The 23627-nt window shown below is 30.1% G+C and overlaps 2 protein-coding genes across 2 annotated transcripts; both read right to left on the bottom strand.

Annotated features, from left to right (window-relative positions):
* Window positions 1-1317: 1317 nt before the first annotated feature.
* Window positions 1318-3963, bottom strand: rpl37a (ribosomal protein L37a). The gene is made up of 4 exons (XM_051123527.1): window positions 3853-3963; window positions 1735-1863; window positions 1558-1640; window positions 1318-1484 (listed from the first exon to the last, which is right to left on the bottom strand). The coding sequence occupies exons 1-4, from the start codon at window positions 3853-3855 to the stop codon at window positions 1421-1423; spliced, it is 279 nt and encodes a 92-aa protein (XP_050979484.1). The 5' UTR covers window positions 3856-3963; the 3' UTR covers window positions 1318-1420.
* Window positions 3964-5804: 1841 nt separating this feature from the next.
* On the bottom strand, window positions 5805-23073 carry pfklb (phosphofructokinase, liver b). The gene is made up of 22 exons (XM_051122636.1): window positions 22849-23073; window positions 19950-20023; window positions 19803-19880; window positions 17902-18091; window positions 16307-16472; window positions 14941-14985; window positions 14745-14853; window positions 14370-14465; window positions 14196-14288; window positions 13982-14107; window positions 13774-13838; window positions 13628-13691; window positions 12551-12697; window positions 12400-12470; window positions 10623-10710; window positions 10390-10542; window positions 10139-10303; window positions 9018-9079; window positions 8791-8902; window positions 8532-8631; window positions 6747-6852; window positions 5805-6657 (listed from the first exon to the last, which is right to left on the bottom strand). Exons 1-22 carry the CDS (start codon window positions 22928-22930, stop codon window positions 6510-6512), a joined length of 2340 nt encoding a protein of 779 aa, XP_050978593.1. The 5' UTR covers window positions 22931-23073; the 3' UTR covers window positions 5805-6509.
* Window positions 23074-23627: the final 554 nt, after the last annotated feature.

Genomic DNA, 23627 nt, shown 5'->3' with positions numbered 1-23627 from the left:
TCAATTCACGATTCGCGATTCGTGGTTCCGTTTTCAATCAAATGATTCGCGATCCGCGCCAAAGTCCTGATCTGAATTAAATGATTCGCGATTCAAAAACCCGATCTAAATAACGATTCACAAACCATTATTTGATTAACTTCTGCCACATTTAATCAGATAAACGTAAACAATGTACTTTAAAATGTGGTCTGTTTGGCTTTTTGCAGAAGTGGCAGCGTATTGCGACAATGATTATAGAAATCAAGGATTTTTATTATGTGCATCCATCGAATTCGATTCTCTTACTACCAAAAATCTTATTTTTAATTTAACTTGATCTCTACGTTCTGTTAAACAGATTTTCACATTTACTTGGGCCTTATTATAGCTACCTGAAACTGAAATATAATATAATAAAATCATACAATTATTTTATTTCATCTAGTTGCCAAAGTAACAACTCTCATTTTCATTTATTTACATTAACTTGATGCACTTAAAGAGCTAAAATAAAAACAAATTATATACATTTATTAAAAAAAAAACTAATAAAAATGAGAAATGTAAAAATAAATTAAAACATAAAAAAATTAAATATACTATTATTTCAGCTAGTTTCCGTTTTTAGTTTGAAGTTAATGCCCAAAAATAACTGAAACTTAAAAAAAAAAAAACTTAAATATAATAAAAATGTAAAATGTAATCTAGTTGCTAAAACATCTCATTTTCATTTACTTACATTAACTTGATGCACTAAAGTAGCAAAAAAGATATAGGCATATTTAAAAACAAAAATAAAAATAAAAATGTTAAAAAATGTTATTTTAGCTAGTTTCCATTTTTTGTTTAAAAGTCACTCAAAAATAAAAATATATACATACATTAAAAAAAAGGAATATATCTTTTTTTTTTTTTTTGCTAGTTTTCAAGGCAACATTTTCCATTTTTGTTTAGTTTGTCACTTAAAATGACAAAAACAAAATTACTAAAACTTTAACAAATTTAAATGAAAACAGAAAATATAAAAAAAATGTAAAACTCAATATTAACAAAAAATAGAATAGTATCTCAATAACACTGAAATAACATTTGTTTGGTTCTCTCGACTGAAATGATCATGTCATGTTTTGCAACGGTGAAGCTTCTGCAAGATTTGAGAAGCGCTGCACATCCAGACAGGAAAATCACGGCCATTTGAAAGTGTTTTCCAACACATCCTCATCTATTAAAACTTCTCATTTAATAACAGTAAAATTCTGCGATCACGTGATCTTGACAAAGTCAAAGCACATTCAAGCTGGACTGGTTTATCATGAAATAAGACAGAAGCAAAGATCCGGCTCAACACTCAGATTTATTGTGTGATGTTCCAACGAGCCACAGATCAAAAAATACAGTCCGAGACCAAATAATGCATCTGTACAAAACAGCGTCCGGTTTACTGGTCCTTCAGCTCCCTCAGACGCTTGATGGCAGATTTGACCGTGACCGCTGACGTCGTGCTGCGGGACAGAAACGATCATTAGACTCACATCAGAGACGCTTTCATTAAAAAAACATCGGATTCAGTCTTACTTGTAGGACCAGGCGCCTCCAGCGACCGTTTTCATGCAGGAGCCACAATGCCAGATACCAACAGCCTTTCTCTTCATCTTAGTCTGGGCAGAAAATCACAGAGAGAGCATCTTAACATCACACAAAGAGCAAAAAGCACACGTATGCAACAGAGCGATCGCTTTGAGCGCGTCTCACCTTGCCGCAGAAGGAGCAGGTGTATTTGGCGTGCTGGCTGATCTCAATCTTCTTCACCATCTTCCTGAGGGACGCACCGTAACGGGTGCCGTACTTCCCCACAATACCCACCTTCTTGGTGCGCTTGGCCTGAACGGGAACAAACAAACACTTCAATAAACATACAACAGTTGCAACTGATAAAACCGAGCAACAAGTTTCATCCAAGCTGCTAAAAATGACTTTTGCTGAAACAGTCTGTTGAACGACAGCTTGACCCTGGACCACAAAACCAAAAGTAGTATCACGGGTATATTTGTAGTAACAGCCAAAAATGCATTGCATGAGTCAAAATTATTGATTTTCGTTTATGCAAAAAATGTTCCAAGATGACATTTTCTACCATAAATTTTTTAGTAATACGCATTGCTAAAAACTTCATTTGCACAACTTTCTCAGATTCCAGATTTTCAAATAGTTGTATCTCAGGCAAATATTGTGCCATCCATAAAAAACAAACAACAATGGAAAGCTTATTAATATATTTATTTATTTTAAAAAAACGGTCCAGGGTCACATTTACACCATGAAATTTAAAAAAACAAAAAACAAAAAACAAAAAAAAAAAAAAAAAAAAAACCCCACAATAATTGCAATTTATTAAATTCAGATTTTTTTCCTCCTCAAAAAAAAAAAAAAAAAACTGAAATAAACAAATGCAAGGGGGGAAAAACTGAGACAAAAAAAATGATCATAATTAACTTTTTAACTTTAAAAAAAAAAATCATTTTATTCAGTATAAACTCTAAATAAAAAGTCTAAATATTAAGTCACAATTTCATTTTCTAATTCCATGGTAAAAACAAACATCCGTAGTAATAAACTCGCAACTGCAAGTCAATACATCACAATTCAGACTTTTAATCTCTTGCAATTTTGACTTTATAATTGGTAATAACTGGTAAAACTGCAAAATAAAATCCAAATTGAGAAACTCAATTGTAGGGCTGACAAACCATTAATTGCATTAAAAAAAATAAAAGTTTGAGTTTGCCTAATATATGTGTGTGTGTACTGCGTGTAATTATTACACACATATATATATATATATATAAATAAAACACACACAAAATGTATATATTTAAGAGAAAAGTTATGTACATTTAGATATAACAAAAATTATAATACATATACTACATATTGTAAATATTTCTTAAAAATAAAGACATGAATGTGTTTGTATTTATACATACATAATTACACATATATTAGACAAACTCAAACTTTTATTTTGTATGTGATTAATGGTGAATAACCATATGACAGCCCTACTGTGATTAAAAAAAGTGAAAATTACTATTTTGTTTTAAATTCTGACAAAACAAACATGAAATTAAACTTGCATAATCAATATCAAGATTGCAACATCAATAATTCTGACTCTTTTTCACCCTCACAGCTCTGTTTACATCTCACAACTATGAAAACTGCAAATAAAAATAACAAAAAAATTGATATAAAAATTTGAGATACAAAAAAATCTGAGAGGTAAACTCAGAACTGTCAGATAAAGGAATTAACGTGGTAGAAAAACAAATGTGCAAACTCCGAAATGATGTAATGCGAATTAAATTCCGACAAAATGATTTAACATAAATGTAGAGGAATCACAGATGAGCTCAGTGTGCAGAGGAAGTGTTCGCAGTTTTATGTTTTGCAGATGTTAATGAGGAGATCTGAACATTTAACGCATTAATGAAGAACATTAGCAATACAACTATAAACTCCAAAACTCAATTCAGCCATAAACGACAGTTTAAAACTCCGAACTCGACTATCAGTCATTACTATGAACATTATGACAGTAAAACAGGTTAAAACACACGTTTTAAACAGTAAACTCTGTGTTTTTTCTATAATAATCAGCCTGTGAGTGACTGCGCGCAGCGGCTTCACTGACAGACACAAACACTCCGATCATCACCTCAATTAAAGTTGTTTTTATGGTTTGTGTGGACACATAAGGCACCGATGGAGTTTTATTCAATCATCCGAACATCGACAAACGAAAAAAGTGCGGTATTTAAGCGACATAGAGGAGATGTTTGAAGATTCCTCTCTTAGGCCGAAAACACTCACCATTTTAGCAGAAGAGGTGCGGATCCAAAAGAGACCGAGCGACTGCGCATGCGCGATTTACCAGCGCGCACACTGGGGCATTATGGGATACCGGAGGACCAACTGCAGCACAGAAACGACACAACACAGAACGTTCTTTTAATTAATGCTAATAATAATTTTATTAACTTAATTGTATACATATATAATTATATAATTACTATACATTGCTATATTATATTATTATGTTGTTATTTATTATTTAAATTAAATTAAATATATATTTATAAAATAATTTTCTAATTTAATTTATAATATTATTATGTCTCATGATTTATAATTAATATATGTGCACATGATTTATAAATAATATAATTATAATTAATATCATAATTGTAGGCATGTTTTCTCTTTATGACTATGCTGCTTCAATAAAAGAATGATTACAGATAATAATAATAAATTGTGAACTTAATTGTATGCATATATAACGTAATTCTATAATTACATATTATATATTGCTTCATTATATCATCATGCTGTTATATTAGTTATTATGTATTTAAACTTTAAATAAATAATACATTTATCTATTTATTATAAATTATGATTTATTTAAGAAATGATTATATAACTGAATTTATAATGTCAAATAAATAATTTATAATTAATATAATTATAATTATAATTATAATTAATAAATCAAATGATTGTACGCATGTTTTCTCTTTATGAATTCATGCTGCCTCAGTAAAAGAATGATTACAAAAATAATAATAATAATAATAATAATTTCTTAACTTAAATGCATATATAATTACATAATGGTGTAACACTTATATATTGTAATATAAGTACTATTTATATTTAACAATATTTAAAATATGGTTTTATACAATAATGTATTATATATATTAATATACTAATTTGTATTATATATATTAATATATATACTAATATGTTTATACTGTCATAGCATGTAATTTTGAGTTAGATTTTATGTTTATATTTTCAGTTTTAGTTTAGGTTTTACTCATTTTGTTGTGCTTTTTTATTTTAGTACTTTTTAAAAAAAACTTTCTAAAAAATGTTTAACTTAAAAAAATATTGTTTTAGTGATTTAGTTTTTTATTAGTTCTTTTAAAAACATTTTAATTCAGCTTTAATTTATAGTTTTACTTTAGCAATTTTATTACGCACTTATTTTTATTAATTTTCTAATATTTATATTTAGCTTTAATTTATAATTGTTTCAATTTTAGTTCTAGTAATTTTGGTACATGCATTTATCATTTTTATTTTTTATTTAGCTTTCATTTTTTTCAGTGTAGTTTTAGTTCATTTTCTGGTGCTTTTATCATTGTAATAATTTTTATTTTAATATTTATTTTCGTTTTAGTTCTAGTAATTTTATTATGTGCTATATGTATGTGTATTATAAATATTTGTTATGTGCTTTTATAATTTTAGTTTTTTATTGTTAATATTTTTAATACAATAATAAATAATTATAATAATAAATATAATAATAAAATATTTTATTAACTTTAAAAAGAAATCCTTTATAATTATTAATAAAATAATTGTATTGTATATGTTGTCTGTAAATTTGTTGTTTCAGTAAAATATTTTTAAATAAACATTTTATTTGATTAATAATAATAATAATAATAACAAAAGCTCAAACTGCATACATAGTGGCATTACACTTACATATTATATACTGTTATATTGCGAGTACTATTTAGATTTTACGATTTAAACAATGCATATTATATTATATTATAAAATAATTGTATAATTTATGTAAATTTATATATATATATATATATATATATATATATATATATATGTAACAAATATTTCAAATAAAAAAATAATAATTTGCTAATATGTTGTTTTTATAAATTTATGCTGCTTCAGCAAAATAGTTCACATCAAAAATAAAACAACATACATTCATCAACACAATGTTGTTGTTAATCAGCAGAAAATATCTATATTTATTTGCTCAGGGTTTAATCACAGAAGCACATCTTTTAAAGTTTAGACATGCAAATCTAATATATTCATCTGTAAACATGATATCAGGTTAAAAATTGGCAGCATTTCCACAGGTCAGCTCAGAGGAAAATACTGAGAAGAGCACGAGAATTCAGTAACAATTCAACAACGGACACAAATCTGTGATTCTGGAATAAAGAAACAACAACAGCCAAATAATTACAAAACAAAACGAATATTATACACAAATACCAGGGGGAAACAATTCAAACAACAGCCAAAAATAGTTCGCACAACAGAAAGATGAAACGATTGTGTCCACAAACATGATTCAGTAACACATTTTACAATTTCATCCAAAAATACAAACATGAAATCTTTTTTAGTCAAACTCCATTTGGTCGTTTTAGTCTCAGGTACAAACGTGCAAAGCTATTGAAATATAAAGACTGACATCGTGAAGGAAATATTACCCCAGGCCAGGTGTTAAAAACTAATAAATACAAGACAAAGGCACAGCAGACGGGCTGAAGCACTAACACAACATCTGTTCTCATTATCAATGTTGCTCATAAACACTAATGGTTAATAACTGTGTGTTTCTGACAGGGTTTATTGGCTCAGAGGTGGTTTGTTAACACTGGCGCCCTCTTATGGAGAGACCGTGCGTCTGTTTAGAATCCGGTCTCCATGCTGAGCGTGCGACGCGTCACGTGTTCGATCTCTCCGGTCACGTACTCGTCAAAGCTGGTCTGATATTTGGCCAACATCTTCAACATGGGACGCAGGTTCAGCCACCACTGCTCCTTCGGCATCCGGTGTCTGCACAAACACAGTAATCATGTGACGTCATATTATAATGAGCTTCTGACGCTGGTAATTATTCATGAGGCGAGTCACGTGATTCTTACTCAAAGTCGGTGTGCGCTTTGAGTTCGGTGACGGGACTGAACGACATCACTTTCTTCTTCATGCCGATCACACAGGCCGTATCCGGAGCGTTCGCAAACACGCGGCCTGAAATTCACAAGAGCACATTTAAATGCTTTTGAAACATTTCATTAATCAGGAACATTTTTCTATTGTTACACTTAAAGTATATAAACATCATTAGGTTCTAAGAATCATTCTGAAGTGATTCACTGAAAAGAACCAACTCTTTTCTATGGCTTGTAAGCAAAACTTGTGAGCATGTGATTCACTATAGAAATTAATTAGCAAAAAATACCCAAATAAATCCTGTATACACACAAAATTGTGTTATTTTAAACTGTAATTTAGTATTATTTATACTAATGTGTTTATACTGTCATAGTATTTATTAATATTTTTAATTCTCATTTTTAGTTTAAGTTTTTTTAGTAGTTTTGTTGTGCTTTTATCATTTTATTAGTTTTTTTTTAACATTTAAATTTGCCTTTATATTTATTTAAGTTTTAGTCATTTTGGTGTGCTTTTATCTTTTTTTTTTTTTTCCTATTTAGCTTTAATTTATATTTCAGTTTTAGTTTTAGTAATTATTGGAAGTTTTGTTGTGCTTTTATGAATTTTTAGTTTTTCTTTTAAAATTTTATTTAGCTTTAATTTTTATTTTGTGCTTTTGTCATATTTATTAGTTTTTTTATATTTATATTTGGCTTTAATTTATATTTATTTCAGTGTTAGCAATTTTATTTTGTGCATTTGTCATTTTTATTCTTTTTTTTAATATTTACATTTGGCTTTAATTTATATTTATTTCAGTTTTAGTAAATGTTAGTAGTTTTGTTGTGCTTTTATCAATTTTTTTGTTTGTTTAAATATTTCTATTTAGCTTTAATTTATATTTATTTCAGTTTAAGCAATTTTATTTTGTGCTTTTGTCATTTTTATTAGTTTTTTAATATTTATATTTATTTTAGTTTTAGTCATTTTGTTGTGCTTTTGTCATTTAGTTTTTTTTATATTCCTATTTAGCTTTAATTTATATTTATTTCAGTTTTAGTTTTTAGTAATTGTTAGTAGTTTTATAATGCTTTTATCAATTTTAGTTGTTTTTTTTAAATATTTCTATTGAACTTTAATTGATATTTATTTCAGTTTTAGTGATTTTATTTTGTGTTTTTTTATTTTGATCAGTTTTTAATATTTATATAAAATTTTTATATATTAATTTATCAGTTTATGTTTATTTGGGTTTTACTTTAATGTTGTTATGAGCATTTATAATTGTTATACATTTTTAAATAATATTTTTATTTAGCTTTCATTTATATTTTTCAGTTGTAGTTAATTTAATTTTTATTTTCATCATTTTTATTAATTTTTAAAAAGTTATTGTATTTAGCTTTTATTTACATTTTAGTTAACTTATTTTATAAAATAATTTTTATAAATATTTTAAAATAATAGTTCCATTTTGATTTCATTTATATGTTTCAGTTTTACTTTTGTTTTTCTAATAATTGTGTAGTGCTTTTATTTTTTTTTTTAATTATCTTGATTTTTTTATATTTCCATTATTTTTTTATTTTTATTTCAGTTTTAGTTTTAGTAATTTTAAACTTAAAATTATTTTATTTATTAGTTGCTAAAGTAACATTTAAGTTTTTTCAAGTTTGAGTTTATTTCATAATTGTATTTTATATTTTATTTTATACATTATTTCAGTTAACAAAAATGATTTGTAATCGTTCTAGTTTTAGTTAAAATCTCACCCTGTCTGTACGTGTTGTTCATCTTCTCTGTGAGCCACAGAACTGACTTCACTCCCAGTTTAGTTCCAAAATTCCTGTCAAACGGAGTGGGAACGCCACCCTAAACACACAAAACAACGCGTTACACACTAAAATGAGAACAGAAACACATTTGTGCAGCGCTCACTTCAATTCATCAAACCAATGGATTAATAACTGCTAATCAAAGCATCTGATTTGTCTGGACGCTGGTCACATGATCACTAGACGGGCGTCTCACCTGCTGCAGGTGACCCAGAACGTTGACCCTGCAGTCGAAGATGCCTTTGCCCTCGGCAGAGTAAAGATTGTGGATGAATTCAGTGGTGTAGTGCTTGTGACACTTCTCATTCCTGCAGAAATCAACAATTAAGATTATTAGTCAACTGCAATAATGCTATAATATGCAGGCTAAAAGCCAAATCAGCACTTATTATGAATCCTGAAATGGATTGTGGGATGTTTTACCTCAACACCAGTCCTCTCTGAATATCATTCTTCATTTTCTCCGTCAGATGCTCCACGTTTGTCTGAAAGGAAACAGAAGTTAAAGGTATGATTTAAAAAAAAAAACACTTAAAGCACCTTTAAACATACATAAAACTACATTTATGGAGTAAAAAGTGTCAGTAAAGACATTTATAATGTTACAGTAGATTTCTATTTCAGATAAAGTCTGTTCTTTTGAACTTTCTGTTCATCTGTGAATCCTGAAAAATAAAACATATGACGGTTTACACACAAATATTGTGCAGCACAACTGTTTTCAACATTGCTAATAATCATAAATGTTTGTTGAGCAGCAAATCAGCATATTAGAATGATTTCTGAAGGATCATGTGACACTGAAGACTGGAGTAATGATGCTGAAAATTCAGCTTTGATAAATTACATTTTATCATATATTCACATTTTAGTATTTTTTAATTATTTATTTTTATTAATTAACATGACTTTTTTTAAAAAAAATTTATTTTTATTATTTTCATAACTTCCATTTTATATTTTAAAATCTTTTTTTATTTTATTAATTTATGTGATGCCCATTTATTTTTTATTTTGTATTTATTTGTACATTTTAATAATTTACATGACATTTTTTTTCTTTTTATTTATTTTTACAATTTCATTAATTTACATGATGTCCGTTTATTTATTTATTTTTATTTTATTAATTGACATGACTTTTTTGCATCTTATTAATTTTCATGACTTCCATTTTATTTTTATTTATTTTTACCATTTGAATAATTTACATGACTTGTAAATCCTGAAAAATAAAATGTATGACAGTTTCCACAAAAATATTGTGCAGCACAACTGTTTTAACATAGATAATAATCAGAAATGCTTCTTGAGCATCAAATCAGCATATTAGAATGATTTCTGAAGGATCATGTGACACTGAAGACTGGAGTAATGATGCTGAAAATTCAGCTGCACATCACAGAAATAAATTACAGTTTAACAGATATTCACATAGAAAAAAACTATTTTAAGTTTAAAAATATTTCAGAATTTTTACAGTATTTTTGATCAAACAAACACAGGTTTGCTCATCATAAGACACTCTGTGATTGTAAACTTGCCTCCAGCTCGTGGATGTTGAATGGCTCCTCGAAGATGTAGACGGCGTCTGCTCCCACGGCGATGCCGGTGGTGGTTGCCAGGTAACCGCAGTATCCGCCCATGGTCTCCACGATGAAGACGCGGCGCTTGGTTCCAGACGCAGACTGCTTGATTTTGTCGCAGCTCTGAGCAAATGGACAGAAAACTGATTTCAGACTCAGCACTGACCCGTGATCAGCCGTATGTATGCGAGCGCACGAGCGACTCTCACCTCCATGGCGGCGTTGACGGCGGTGTCTGCGCCCAAACTGAAGTCTGTGCCCGGCACGTTGTTGCTGATGGTGGCGGGAATCACACACATGGGGATGCACAGCTCATCGTAGCGGCCGCGAGCTTCAACCAGCTGAAGAACTCCTTCATACGCCTGCGGGAGAGAAACAACAGTTTTCAAACACGTTCACATAAACACGAGAGACTGAATGACACACAACACTCAATCCGTACCTCAAATCCACCAATCACCAGCAGCGACTGGATGTTGTATTTGCCAATAGTGTCCACAATGTTCTCCATGCAGGAGTTGGGAAGAGTTCTGAACGAATACAAACACATGAATGAATGCATGAATTAATTAATAAAACAATAAATACATTAAAGCAATTCCAACTATTTAAAAGACAAAATAAAATATTCATAACCCATTATACTTTTATTATTGTGAAAATTACAATATAAAATATAGTAAACAAAATTAATATTAACAAAAATTTATGGATTAATACTTCAAGTATAAATAAAAATAAATAAATAAAATTTCAAACACTGAGAAGTCCATTTAAGAATTAAATGGAACATGAAACAACACGAAACAATCATAACATTTCACCTTCGTTATTGTGAAAATTACAAAATATATTAAATATAATAACTAAAATTAATGCATGAATTAATAAATAAAATGAATTAATACATTATTAAATAAATAATGCAATTAAAATGAATGAATAAATAAAACTAATTAATGAATGAATGAATTCATATTTATATGCATTAATATGAATTAATTCATTAATTAATATTAATCCATACTAAATAATACATAAAATGATTGATTGGACAAATAAATAAAACTAATTAATGAATTATTTCATATATTAAATGTATTAAAATAAATGAATGATTGAATAAATAAATATTACAAATTTAATAAATTAATAAATTGGTAAATAAATAAATAAATAAATAATGCAATTAAAATTAATGAATAAAGAATTAAAACTAATTAATGAATTATTTCATATATTAAATGTAATAAAACAAATGAATGTATGATTACTAAACATTCAATAAATTATTATATTAAGCAAATAAAATTAATGAATAAAGAAATAAAACTAATTAACAATCCAATCCCAACCACAGAGCTGTTTAAAGACCAGATGAAAACATATTTTACATTTATTAATATTAAAAATTACAATATATATTAAAAATAATAATAAAAATGAATGTAAAATAAATACTACAGTTTTTATTAATATTTTGAATTAAGTTTTTATTTTTTCAATTTTTTTTTTTATTCTTAGTACTTTTTTGGTGTGTTTTTGTCAATTTTAGTTTTTATTTTATATATATATTTTTAGTTTTAGGTATTACAGTACATCAAGTTAAACTAAATGAAATGAGAAATGTTGTTTTGGCAACTACCTGAAATATTTTTCTTAATATTTAATTTTTATTTATGTTTTTCTTAACATTTATTTTATTTCAAGTAGCAAAAAAGTTTTTTTATGGTTTTAATTTTAATTTCAGTTTTAAGTTTAGTTAACTATAGTGTACCTACAAATAAAGAAGAAATTCAATCCATTGAGAAATGTAAAAAAAAACAAACAAAAAAAAAAAAGAAGAAGTAGTAACCATTCTATGGAATGTCACAGTAATCATTTGAAGACTCCCTGCTTCATGTTTTAACAGTGAAACAAAGTTTCCAGTGAAGAGTATTTGATCTCCTCTCACTCAAAGTGAAAATGTGGCATGAAGCAACAAAGTATCAGCCAATCAGAGCGTATGTGTTAATTAATATGCAGATAAGGTGAGTGAGATGGACCAATGAGACTGCACTGTGGGCGGGGCTAATCTGACTGACAGAACAGGCACAGAAACCGAGCAGCTTCTGAAATGTCTGGCAGCATGTGTTGTCATTCTGGATAAACTGTAATGTGTTGCTCAAGGCTCATGGTGATCAGTCTGGTTAGGAAACACAGGCAGACACAGAACTGACCGTTTGGTGCCCAGCAGTGAGCCTCCCTGCCCCGTCCATCCCGCCACATCATGCCAGTGAACCTCAGTCACCTGCAGGAACAGAACAGAGTCACTGCAGCAGACGAGCAGAGCTCAGAGAAACATCACATACGTGTGTCTGCGGTCCTCACCGCGTCTTTGGCCAGACCCTCGAAGCCGTCGTGGACGGTGTAAACCCTGTGACCCTGAGCGAGGCCCACTCGAACCGCGGATCTCACGGCGGCGTTCATCCCCGCGGCCGGAGCACCGATGTTCAGGATCGCCATCGAGTGATTACTCTACAGAAACACACACACACAGTCAATGAAAGAGTCCGTTAAGAGCTGATTTAAGATATAAAAAAAACTGTGACATTTATACAAATGATAGAAGTTAAACATTTTATTTATTTATTTATTTATTTATTTATTTATTTATTTATTTATTTATATGTACATATATAAACACACATAAAAAAAAAAAAAAATATACTAAACAAAAAGTTTTTTTATTTATTATTTATTGCTTGTGTATAAGTTTGCATATATTTTATTAAATAAAATTAATTAAAATTATATATTTTATTTGTGTTTAAATATAATATTTATTTTAAAAAATGTATAAATGTATATATTTCTTACATCAAACATTACTACATACATATATATATATATATATATATTATAATTTAATGTTATTACATTTTTTCATTTTATTATTTATTGCTTGTGTATGTGTTTGTATATATTTTAGTAATTAAAATTAATTAAAATTATATTTTTTATTTTATTATTTATTGCTTGCGTACGTTTGTCTATATTTTGTTAATTAAAATTACATTTATTTATTTGTTTTTAAATATAATATTTAATTTTAAAATATATAATATAATTTTGTTAATTAAAATTATATTTTTTATTTTATTATGCGTGTTAAAATATAATATTTAAATAAAAAAAAATATACATTTCTTATATTAAATATTACAAATTAAATGTTATTACATTTTTTCCATATTATTATTGCTGTGTATGTGTTTGTATAGATTTTATTAATTAAAATTAATTGTTTTTGTTATTTTATTATTTGTGTTTAAATATAATAATTAATGTAAAAATATATATTTCTTATATTAAATATTATAAAAAAAAAAATGTATTATTTATTGAGTGTGTGTGGGTTAATTATGATTTCATGTTGATTTTATTCAAAAACTTGGAGTTTAGTACCTTAGACTGAGCTGGTTTCTGATGAGCTAAAAGCTTGTACGTGTTCCAGTTGTTCTCAAAACTCCTGCAAAGGAATAATAATCAGTGAGCCATTTCACAGATTCATTAACAACCAGCAAACAAACACGTGAATGAACAAAACTCACTTTCCACGCAGTTGAATGGCCTCTTCAAACCTCTTCTCGTTCATGGCTTTCTGAACCTCTTTCGTCTAAAAACACATAAAAACACAAAGTTTCATTCAGATTCTCTGTATCAGACGCTGTCCAGAGCTCGAGCGGACTAGAGGTCAAAGGTCACCCATGTCAAACAGACTGGAGGTCAAAGGTCACACGTGTTTAGCGAGTGACTCACCATGTTCACGCACTCCATGAGCGGCAGCCGCATGGCCTGATTCCCCGACAGACCGATGACACACGCCGGCGTCTCCGGAGTCGCCTCCAGCAGCGCCACCACGGCCTCAACGCCCATCTTACTGCTCTACACACCACAAACCGCATTAGTGGCTCATATCGAGAGAGCAGGTGATCCAACAGACAAACCCTGACTCTTGTTTTAATGTGCTCACCAGGACTCGATCAAAGGCGGATGGCGTTCCTCCTCTCTGGACGTGACCCAGGACGGTGACCCTCGTGTCGTAACCCAGCCGCTGAACCACCAGCTACACACACACACACACACACACGTAAACAACAGGCTCAAATCATCAGAAGTGACCAACAGCTCCGTCTGAGAGTCTCACATCTTTGACGTAGTTTGAGGAGATGGGCTGGCCGTGTTTGTCGATGGCTCCTTCTGCGATGATCACGATGTTCAGACGGGAACCTTTACTGCGACTCTGGAGAAAAATCACACACACGTTCAGTCATTCATAGGGTCAGTAGAGTGATTTAAATCTATTTTAAATCTAGCTAAATATTTGTGACCCTGGGAGCACAAAACCAGTCATAAGTATCACAAGTATATCCCCAAACAGCTTCCAATATCAAACAAAAATATAATTGATAAGTTTGTTTTTGTTTTTTAATCACTGTTTGTACATTCAACATCAGCACTATCATTAGATTAGCACAATCAGTTCCAGATTCAACTTTTTGAACAACATTGGCCGTCTCACCTCTCCTAGTCGAGCGCACATGTGATCCTCCCATCCGTCCTCCGGCGGAGCCTCAGGGATGAAGAGCCAGTCGGCACCAGACGCCAGAGCGGAAACCACCGCCAGATACCTGCAGAACCAGACCAGACCGGATTAGATGCCCTTATAGAGAACAAAACAGTTCTGAACATAAATCAGCTGAGTGAACATGATGTACCCGCAGTGGCGTCCCATCACCTCCAGCACAAACGTCCTCTGATGACTAAAAACAACACAAACGCATGAGTGAGATTCCATTCTGCTCTCTAAAAATGAATTCATTTAATCAAAAAATATAGCAAAAATGTGAAATAATATTAGAATGTAAAACAGCTGTTTTCTATGTGAATATCTATTAAAATGTAATTTATTTCTTTGATGCGCAGCTGAATTTTCAGCATCATTACTCCAGTCTTCAGTGTCCTACAGAAATCATTCTAATATGCTGATTTGCTGCTCAACAAACATTTCTGATTATTAGCAATGTTAAAAACTGTGCAGCACAATATTTTTGTGTAAACCGTCATATATTTTATTTTTCAGGATTCACAGATGAATAGAAAGTTCAAAAGAATACAAGCAGGGTTAGGGTTTTGATAAATAAAAGTATTAATTTCTTAAAATTCTTATTAAATGGTAGTGTGAATTTTTAATTAGTTATTTAGTGTGAGGAATATTGCAAATATGAGAAAAAAGTGAAAGTAAAAAAATATATAAAATGTAATATGTATATAAATATATTATATATAAATAATAATACAATTAATAATAATAATACTTATTATTATTATTATTATTACTATTATTAATAATAATAATTTAGTTATATTTTATAGCCATATTGATATAAACACTTAAGTATTTTTAAATAATTTGAATATTTTTATTTGGTAATAAGAATTATTATTAGTTATTTTTAATGTGATGAACACTGCACATGAGAAAAAAGTGAAAGAAAAAGAATATATATATTAATAACAATAATTTGTATTATTTTTGTATTATTTTATAGCCATACCGATACAAACACAATATACTTTTAAATATTTTTTAATAATTTTATTTGGTAATAATAATTATTATAATATAATAATTAATATTGCACATATGAGAAAAAGTGAAAGTAAAAAAATTAAATAACAATAAAATTAATAATACTAATAATAATAATAATAATAATAATAATAAATATTATTATTTTGCATTATTTTATAGCCATATTGATATAAACACAAACTACTTTTAAATATTTTAAAATAATTGCAATATTTTTATTTGGTAATGAGAATTATTAATAGTTATTTAATGTGAGGAATATTTCACACATGTCACAAAAAACATTAAAATAAATTTTCCACTGAGGTAAAAGTTATAATTTAATGCTGAGATGAAGACCTTGCATTGCTGACACAAGAGAAAGTCAAACTATGTTTTTTATGATTTGATCATGTGATGCTGCAGGAACTTATATTCATTTCTTAGTGAGTTAATTTTTGACCGTGTGTGTGTGAGTGAGTGTGTGTGTTTGTGTGTGCACGTTTAACCTTTGTGCGGTGGTGGTGATTGCATCAATGACTTCCATGATTCGATGCAGAGCAGAATCGGCTCCGATCGTCATGTCGGTTCCACAGAAATCATTATCGATGGATCCCACCAGACCCACGATGTTCAGATGCGTGTACTGCTGCGCCAGAGTGTCCGTGATCCGGCCTGAAACACACAAACACGCTCGACATCAGATTCCTGTTCCAAACAAGAATGCTTTGAGGTGTTTTTTTTATTCAAATGTAGCATTTGAACGTCCGTTCGGTCCGTTGCTGTAGCGATGAGGAGCACAGGAAACTCTTGGCAGCTTCTAATGAAGCGCAAACAGAAACGCTATTGATGCCGCTGTACTGGAACAAGTGGAGCGTTACTTTGTGACACACAAAAAACAGAAAAAGAGTTCAAAATCAGATCCAGCTCTGTCTGTCTCAGGTCCTGCTGTTGCACTGAAAACCTGCAGACCACACCAGGATGTGGTTTCAGTGTATGAGAGCTGAACTGTCTCTTACAGATGAAGTGCTAATATCATTAAATCTAAAAATAAAACTATTAACTCAGATTAAATAAAGTAATGTAAAGTATGTAAAATGGAAAGTAATGTAAAGCATAAAAGTTTTTTTAATGCATTTTATGGCAACATTTCAGTCAATTCAGTTAATTTTCATTTAGGTTATTTTGGTAAATTAATAAAAAAACAAAATTAGAAATATAAAAATAACAAATTAATTAAAACAAACAAATAGAAATTTTTAAAAACTAATTAAAAAAAAAAAAAAAAAAAACTAAAACTGGAACTTATTTGGAACTGAAATAAGTTAATACAATTTTAATAGGTATATAAAAAAAAATATAAAAATATGACAAACACAAAATAATTTAACTGTAACGAAAGTAAAAAATAGATACCTTAAAAAAAATAAATACAACAAAAACACTAATAAAAACAGCTGAACTACATCATAAGTAAGAAATTAATTTAAAATAATAATAATAATAAAATTACCAAAACTTAAATAATGAACTTGTGAATGATACTAAAACAGAATTTTTAAAAAAGAACATTTAAAAAAGTAATAAAAATGCCAAAAAAACCTGACAAAACAAAAACACAAACACAACAGAAAAAAAAAAAAAAAAAAAAAAAAAAACTTAAATACAAGTAGAAAATAGATATAAAACAAAATAAATAAAAAAAACAAAAATAATGAACTGATACTGAAACAGAATTAATAATAAAATTCATATTATTAAATAATAAATAATAATTAATAAAAAACTATCTGAAACAGAAATAAAAGTTTTTTAAGTTGTTTATTTAAATATGTTTAAAAAGTAAGAAAAAAAGAAAACTAACTAAACACAACTAGGAATAACGGAACTGAAATAAAAGTAAAAAACAGACAAAACAAAAATGAAAAAACAAAACAAAAACAACAACAAAATTATTAAAACAAAAACAGGAAATATCAATTAAAATGAAGTATAAAACTAATAAACAAAAAAAAAATAAAAAAATGACAAAAAAAAATTATTAGAACTTAAATTAAAAATGAAAAAATATTAAAATAATTCTAAATTAACAGTGTGTGTGTACCTTCCTGCACGAGTTCAGAGAGCAGGTCGCTCCACTCGCTGCGGAAGATGTTTGCTCCGGTCAGGCTGCCGTCGCCGCCGCACACACACAGGTTAGTGATGCCGCGCTGGACCAGGTGAAACGCCGCCGCCAGACGGCCCTCGCGCGTGGTGAAGGGTTTACAGCGGGCGCTGCCGATGATTGTGCCGCCCTGACGCAACGCAATCACAACACATCAGCGTTACAACATCTACAGGCTGCACATGCTGTGTTTGCAGTACAGTACGTGTGCAGGTCAGATAAAGCACTACATTTACTCAATTCATGCAGTACACAACCACAGCACAATGCAACGCACTCAAGCTTTAATAAAGCATTCAATAATCAGACTCAAAGCGTGACAAGTATGCTGCTGTTTGAAAGGCACATTGCACACTGTTTTTAACCACAATAATGCAGTATGTGCTGTCACGAGTCTGTGTGTGACGTAAACACTGCTGAGGGTCGCTGCTGTAATCTCAGATTTAATCCGACGCTTTAATCTAAATCCTGTTTCCTGCTGCTGTCAGTCAAAACGTGCAGGAAAACACAGACGGAGAGGATGTTATATCTCACAGTTTCCTGAATAAACACTAACAACTCCCTTACAAACAGAAGAACCTGAAATTATAACAGCCATTAAAATCAATATGAAATCACATTTGAATCTGTTTACATATTCAATACATGCACCTGGATTTGACTTTTCCAGTTTTAGCATTTTCATAATAATTTGCATTCACAAAACACAATTTCTAGTGATTAATTAAATATTTTACAGCTTAATGTAACTAGAAAAAAAAATGACATTCAGCATAAAAAAAAAAACAATATCCACCATTATCCAAGATTTTATTCATTTCCATGACTTTCCCAGGCCTGGAAATTAGAGTTTAAAAATTCCCTGATACTGATTCCAATTAATATGTTAGTTGGTAACATTTCTCATTTTTTTTAGTTTAAGTTGAAAAACTAAAAATTATTAAAACTGATTAATAATAAAATAGATGTTTAATTAAAAAACAATATAAATGAAATAAAGAAAAAAAAGACATAAAATGAAAAAAGACAACAAAAAAAAAAAAACACAACAAAATTATTAAAACTTAAACTAAAATTAAAACAACAATGACTTTTTTTCCTTATTTTTCTGGATTTTCACAGCCACAGAAAGCTGCATTGTGCTCAGTTAATTTGTGCATGCTATTACAAATAAATATTTGGACAAATAATAAATAAATAAATACATCTCTATAAAATAAAATAAAATCATTTTTAGAAGTTAATACATTTATATAAAATAAATAAATAAAACTTTAAATAAAAAAACACAACAAAATTCTTAAAAATTTAACTAAAATGAAAACAACAATGGAAAATCTAAAAATAAAAACAAATTAAAAATGGTTAAAATGGCATTTATGTTTATTAATTTCTTATTTTTCTGGGTTTTTATAGCCACAGACACCTGCACTGTGCTCAATTAATTTGTGCATGCTATTACAAATGAATATTTGCAAAAATAAATAAATAAACAAATCAACAAAAATGTCTATAAAATAAAATAATTTCTATAAAATAAATACATTTATATAAAATAAATAAATAAAATATATATGTAAAAATAAAAAAATAAAATATTTATATAGATTAAAAATTAATCATTAACTTGTCTTTATACTCTTTAATTAAAATATTAAAACTTGCTCCATATCGCTCATATTTCTTCAAGCCCTCATTTCCTACCAACTGACTTCATTCTGGTATTACAGAGCTACTTTTCTCCATCCAATCAATTCCTCATGGAATTCTACACTGATGTTTTTTGTGAATGTTGTTTCATGAGATTTACTTGAAAATAAGCAAACCTGCTGAAGACTCACCAGCTGAATGATGTTGGTGACGCTCTGCCAGTTGGCGAGTTTGATATGATCTCCTCCATCCACCAGGCCTTGATAACCCTACAGAAACACATGCATCAGCACCACAGCAGACATGACTCCAGTCCAGCGCATCAGTGCATCTCTTACCTCATAAATCAGGTAGACTTTAGCTCCCACATAAATGCCCATGCGTGTTACAGCACGAACGGCCGCGTTCATACCTGCAGGAATCACAAACATTATCATGCATTTCACACCGCTCTACAGGACCCTCAAAAAGACCATCTAAAAGCAAGATTATGTCTGTTTATTTGTGTTTAATGCAGCAAGTTGACAGTTGCAATGCAATACAGTGATGCAATATGCAATGCAATTTTAATCTGGAAACAATTCAGAAGCAAATAAAAGAATTACTGAAGCACGACATGTGCATGCACACTAGATAGGGGTCATGACAGCTTACATAACAGAAACTTCATGCATTACTTATGCCCCAGATACTCACTCTCTGACACAGACGCATCAGAAAGAGAACAGAAAATCAGGAAAACACACCCCGAATAGTAATGTTCCATAACACTGTTATCACTTTCACTAATGTTTTATGTAAATATTAAGACCAAACATTCTTAAATTAATGTTTATGGAATGTTCTAATAACAGTATTAATGTCTGATAAATGTTCTCATAATGTTGACAGGAAACATGCTCAGAAGTCTTATCTTTGCTGAATGTCTTTGTAATGTTAGCAGAAAACATCGTCCTTTAATCATGAAGAATCAGCCAACAGGAAACAGGGAATTTCAAGCTGACAGAATGGAATGTTCCACTAACTTTCACAAAACCAAGAAAAAAATGTTTTTAAATATTTAAAAAAAATTTAAATAGTCAAATTTACTGGTTGGAATAGAAGTGTATTTATTTATTTATTTATTTATTTATTTATTTATTTATTTATTTATATCTGTGGCTGTGGAAACCCAGAAAAATAAGGAAATTAAAAAACAAAATGTCACAGAAATTAATAAATCAGTAATATATTATTATTGTATTTAACCATGTAGTTTTTATTTTTATATTTTCCATTGTTGTTCTATTTTATTGAAATGTATTTATTTTATTGAAATGTTTTTATTTATTTATTTAATTAGTTATTTTCCAAATATTTATTTGTAATAGCATGCACATGTTTCTGTGGCTGTGGAAACTCCACCAAGTAGAAAACTTATTAATACCTTAAAAAATTGATGTTTTTAACATTTTCACAACAGTTTAAAGGTGAAACCTTTTGTTTTTATAACTGTACTGCCTTAATGGGTTGATGTTTTCTATTGTTTTAAGAAAAAGAAATCACAAAATCACTCCAAAATCCTGATCTGAATCAAACGATTCACCTCTGTAGTCCCAAACTGAATCAAATGATTCACGATCCACTGAAGTTCTGATTTAAATCAAAAGATTCAGGAACCCGTCCCGATTCAAGTCAAATGATCCGTGAACCCACTCTGAAGTTCTGATCTGAATTAAACTACTCACGATATGCACTCCAAATTGCGATACGCACTCCGAATTCAAGTCCTGATATAAATCAAAAGATTCACGATACTCGATTTGAAACCCCAATCTGAATCAACTTATTCGCGAACCTGGTCTGAAGTCCCAATCTGAATCAAATGATTTGCAATACGCACTCTGAATTGAAGTCCCAATCCAAGTCAAATGATTCACAAACCCACTCTGAAGTCCCGATCTGAATCAAATGATTCATGATGCACTATTTGAAGTCCCAATCTGAATCAAATGATTCGCAAACCCGCTCTGAAGTCCCGATTGAAGTACAATGATTCATGAACCTGCTCTGAAGTTCTGATTTAAATCAAATGATTCACAATTTGATGTCCTAATATGAACCAAATGATTCGCGGTAAGCAATCCAATTGGAGAGCTTTGAAATAGTGAATCATTCTGATGCAGCTGGTTTAAATGTTTTGGAGTTTTGAAAATTTCCATTTTACCCTTCACTATGTTCTTTTTAAAATCATTTACAAGCGAAATTCGAAAATGAATGGCTCTTTTAATTTGATCTGGTTTTTGAAAGTGAATCACTTGAACTGAATGATCAAAGTCATGAGTTTGAATCAATCGGAGCAGTTCCAGCATAATTGATTCGCCTCATTTGTCTTCAGTCATGTTTACACAACACTGTCAGTAGTACTACTGGATTAACTCACTAGTTTAATGACATTAACTATAACAAAGTACGACGTTTTTTAATTGTGTGAAAGGATGTGTGCTTATTGAAAACAATAAACACGTATTTTATAAATACATTGTCTTTCAACTATTCAAGCACTTTTCAAGTACCTATTCAGCAATATTGCTATTTTCAAGGGTTTTCCAGGCCTTAAATTTCAAAAAGTCAAACTTAAGGACTTTAAGCGCCTTGTACGAACCCTGTTAAACGTAAATAATGGGTGATTTAAACATTACGAACATTCAAATGTAACATTCTCATAACGTTTTCAAACTGACAGAATAAAAAACATCCTCGAACGTTTGCATAACCAAGAAAAAACGTTATTTAAACATAAACAGCGATTCATACGTTGAGAGAATATTTAAATGTAACGTTCTCGCGTTTTCAAAATGCCAGAATGGAATGTTCATCTAACGGTCACAGAACCACATCGTAACGTACTTAACACTTTAAAAACTCGACGTTTAAGAAATAACGTTTAATAAATGTTCACAAAACGTGTTTTGTTAGCGGGAATGGATGCCAGCCTTTGTATAAGCGCATTCCTCTACAACAGGTAAGTTAGTCAGACGCACGGGCTGTGTCTCAATACATTCTAAGATCCCTATTTCTACAGCATTACTGCCAACTATATTCGAAAATCACAGAAAGTGTGCATCAAAGATGCGACTGTTGGCTAAAATGTGTCTGTTGAGCAACAGTCGCAGTCAGCTTGTGCTGTCAGAATCTGCGCAAGCCTCCATTCGCTGGTTTTATGCACTTTATTCGCTCTTTATAGTGATTTTTTACCCTGCGCGTCTCCGCCGCTCGTCAGAACCGCGATGGCTTTTCCCGCGCCGCTCATCCGCAGCTTCTCAAAGTCCACATGCATGATGGAAGATCGCAGATATGAGCCCTTAACGCCGGAAAATAGAGTGGTTTCCTGCGCACTGATTCCCGTGAAAGCTGCTTACATTCGCCTCACGCAGCGCACGAACTCTGTCGGCGCCGCGCGCACGTACGCGCGTCCGTTCCGCCTCCTGTTTGCTCTGCGCGTTCCCGTGAGATGACGAGACTGATCATCGGAGGAAGTGCCTTCAGCGACACTTTTCTGGTTGTTTATGAATAATAAGTAGCAGAAGCAATTTATTTGAATGATATAATTGGTTAATGCTTTAAACTTCAAATGTTAATGAGTTAAGAGTGGGAAAAAAGGGCTTTATGGGAAACTGCGTCTGTGACGAAGCTCTAATCTACAAGAACAGCGTCCAGACACTCAGATAAAGACACTGCCAGAGCAGGACAACCAGTTTGTTTTGATGTGTTTTAGTAGTTAGTTGTAAATAAACATTGTTACTTAAAAAAAAAAAAAAAAAAAGAAATGGAAAAAACGAATAAAAAACAAACAAAAATTAAAAATTAAAAACAACAAAATTGCTAAAACTGACAAAACTGAAACTGAAATAAAATTAATACAAAATTTACATTTAAAAAATGGATAAAAATAACAAAATACACAACAAAATTACTAAAACTAAAACTGGAAATAAAAGCTAATACAAAATAAATAGACGTTAAAAAACAACTAC

Source organism: Labeo rohita, chromosome 11, assembly GCF_022985175.1.
Source record: "Labeo rohita strain BAU-BD-2019 chromosome 11, IGBB_LRoh.1.0, whole genome shotgun sequence".
Lineage (NCBI taxonomy): Eukaryota > Metazoa > Chordata > Actinopteri > Cypriniformes > Cyprinidae > Labeo > Labeo rohita.
The sequence above is the reverse complement of the archived record's forward strand: the minus strand, read 5'-3'. Positions and strand labels throughout refer to the sequence as shown.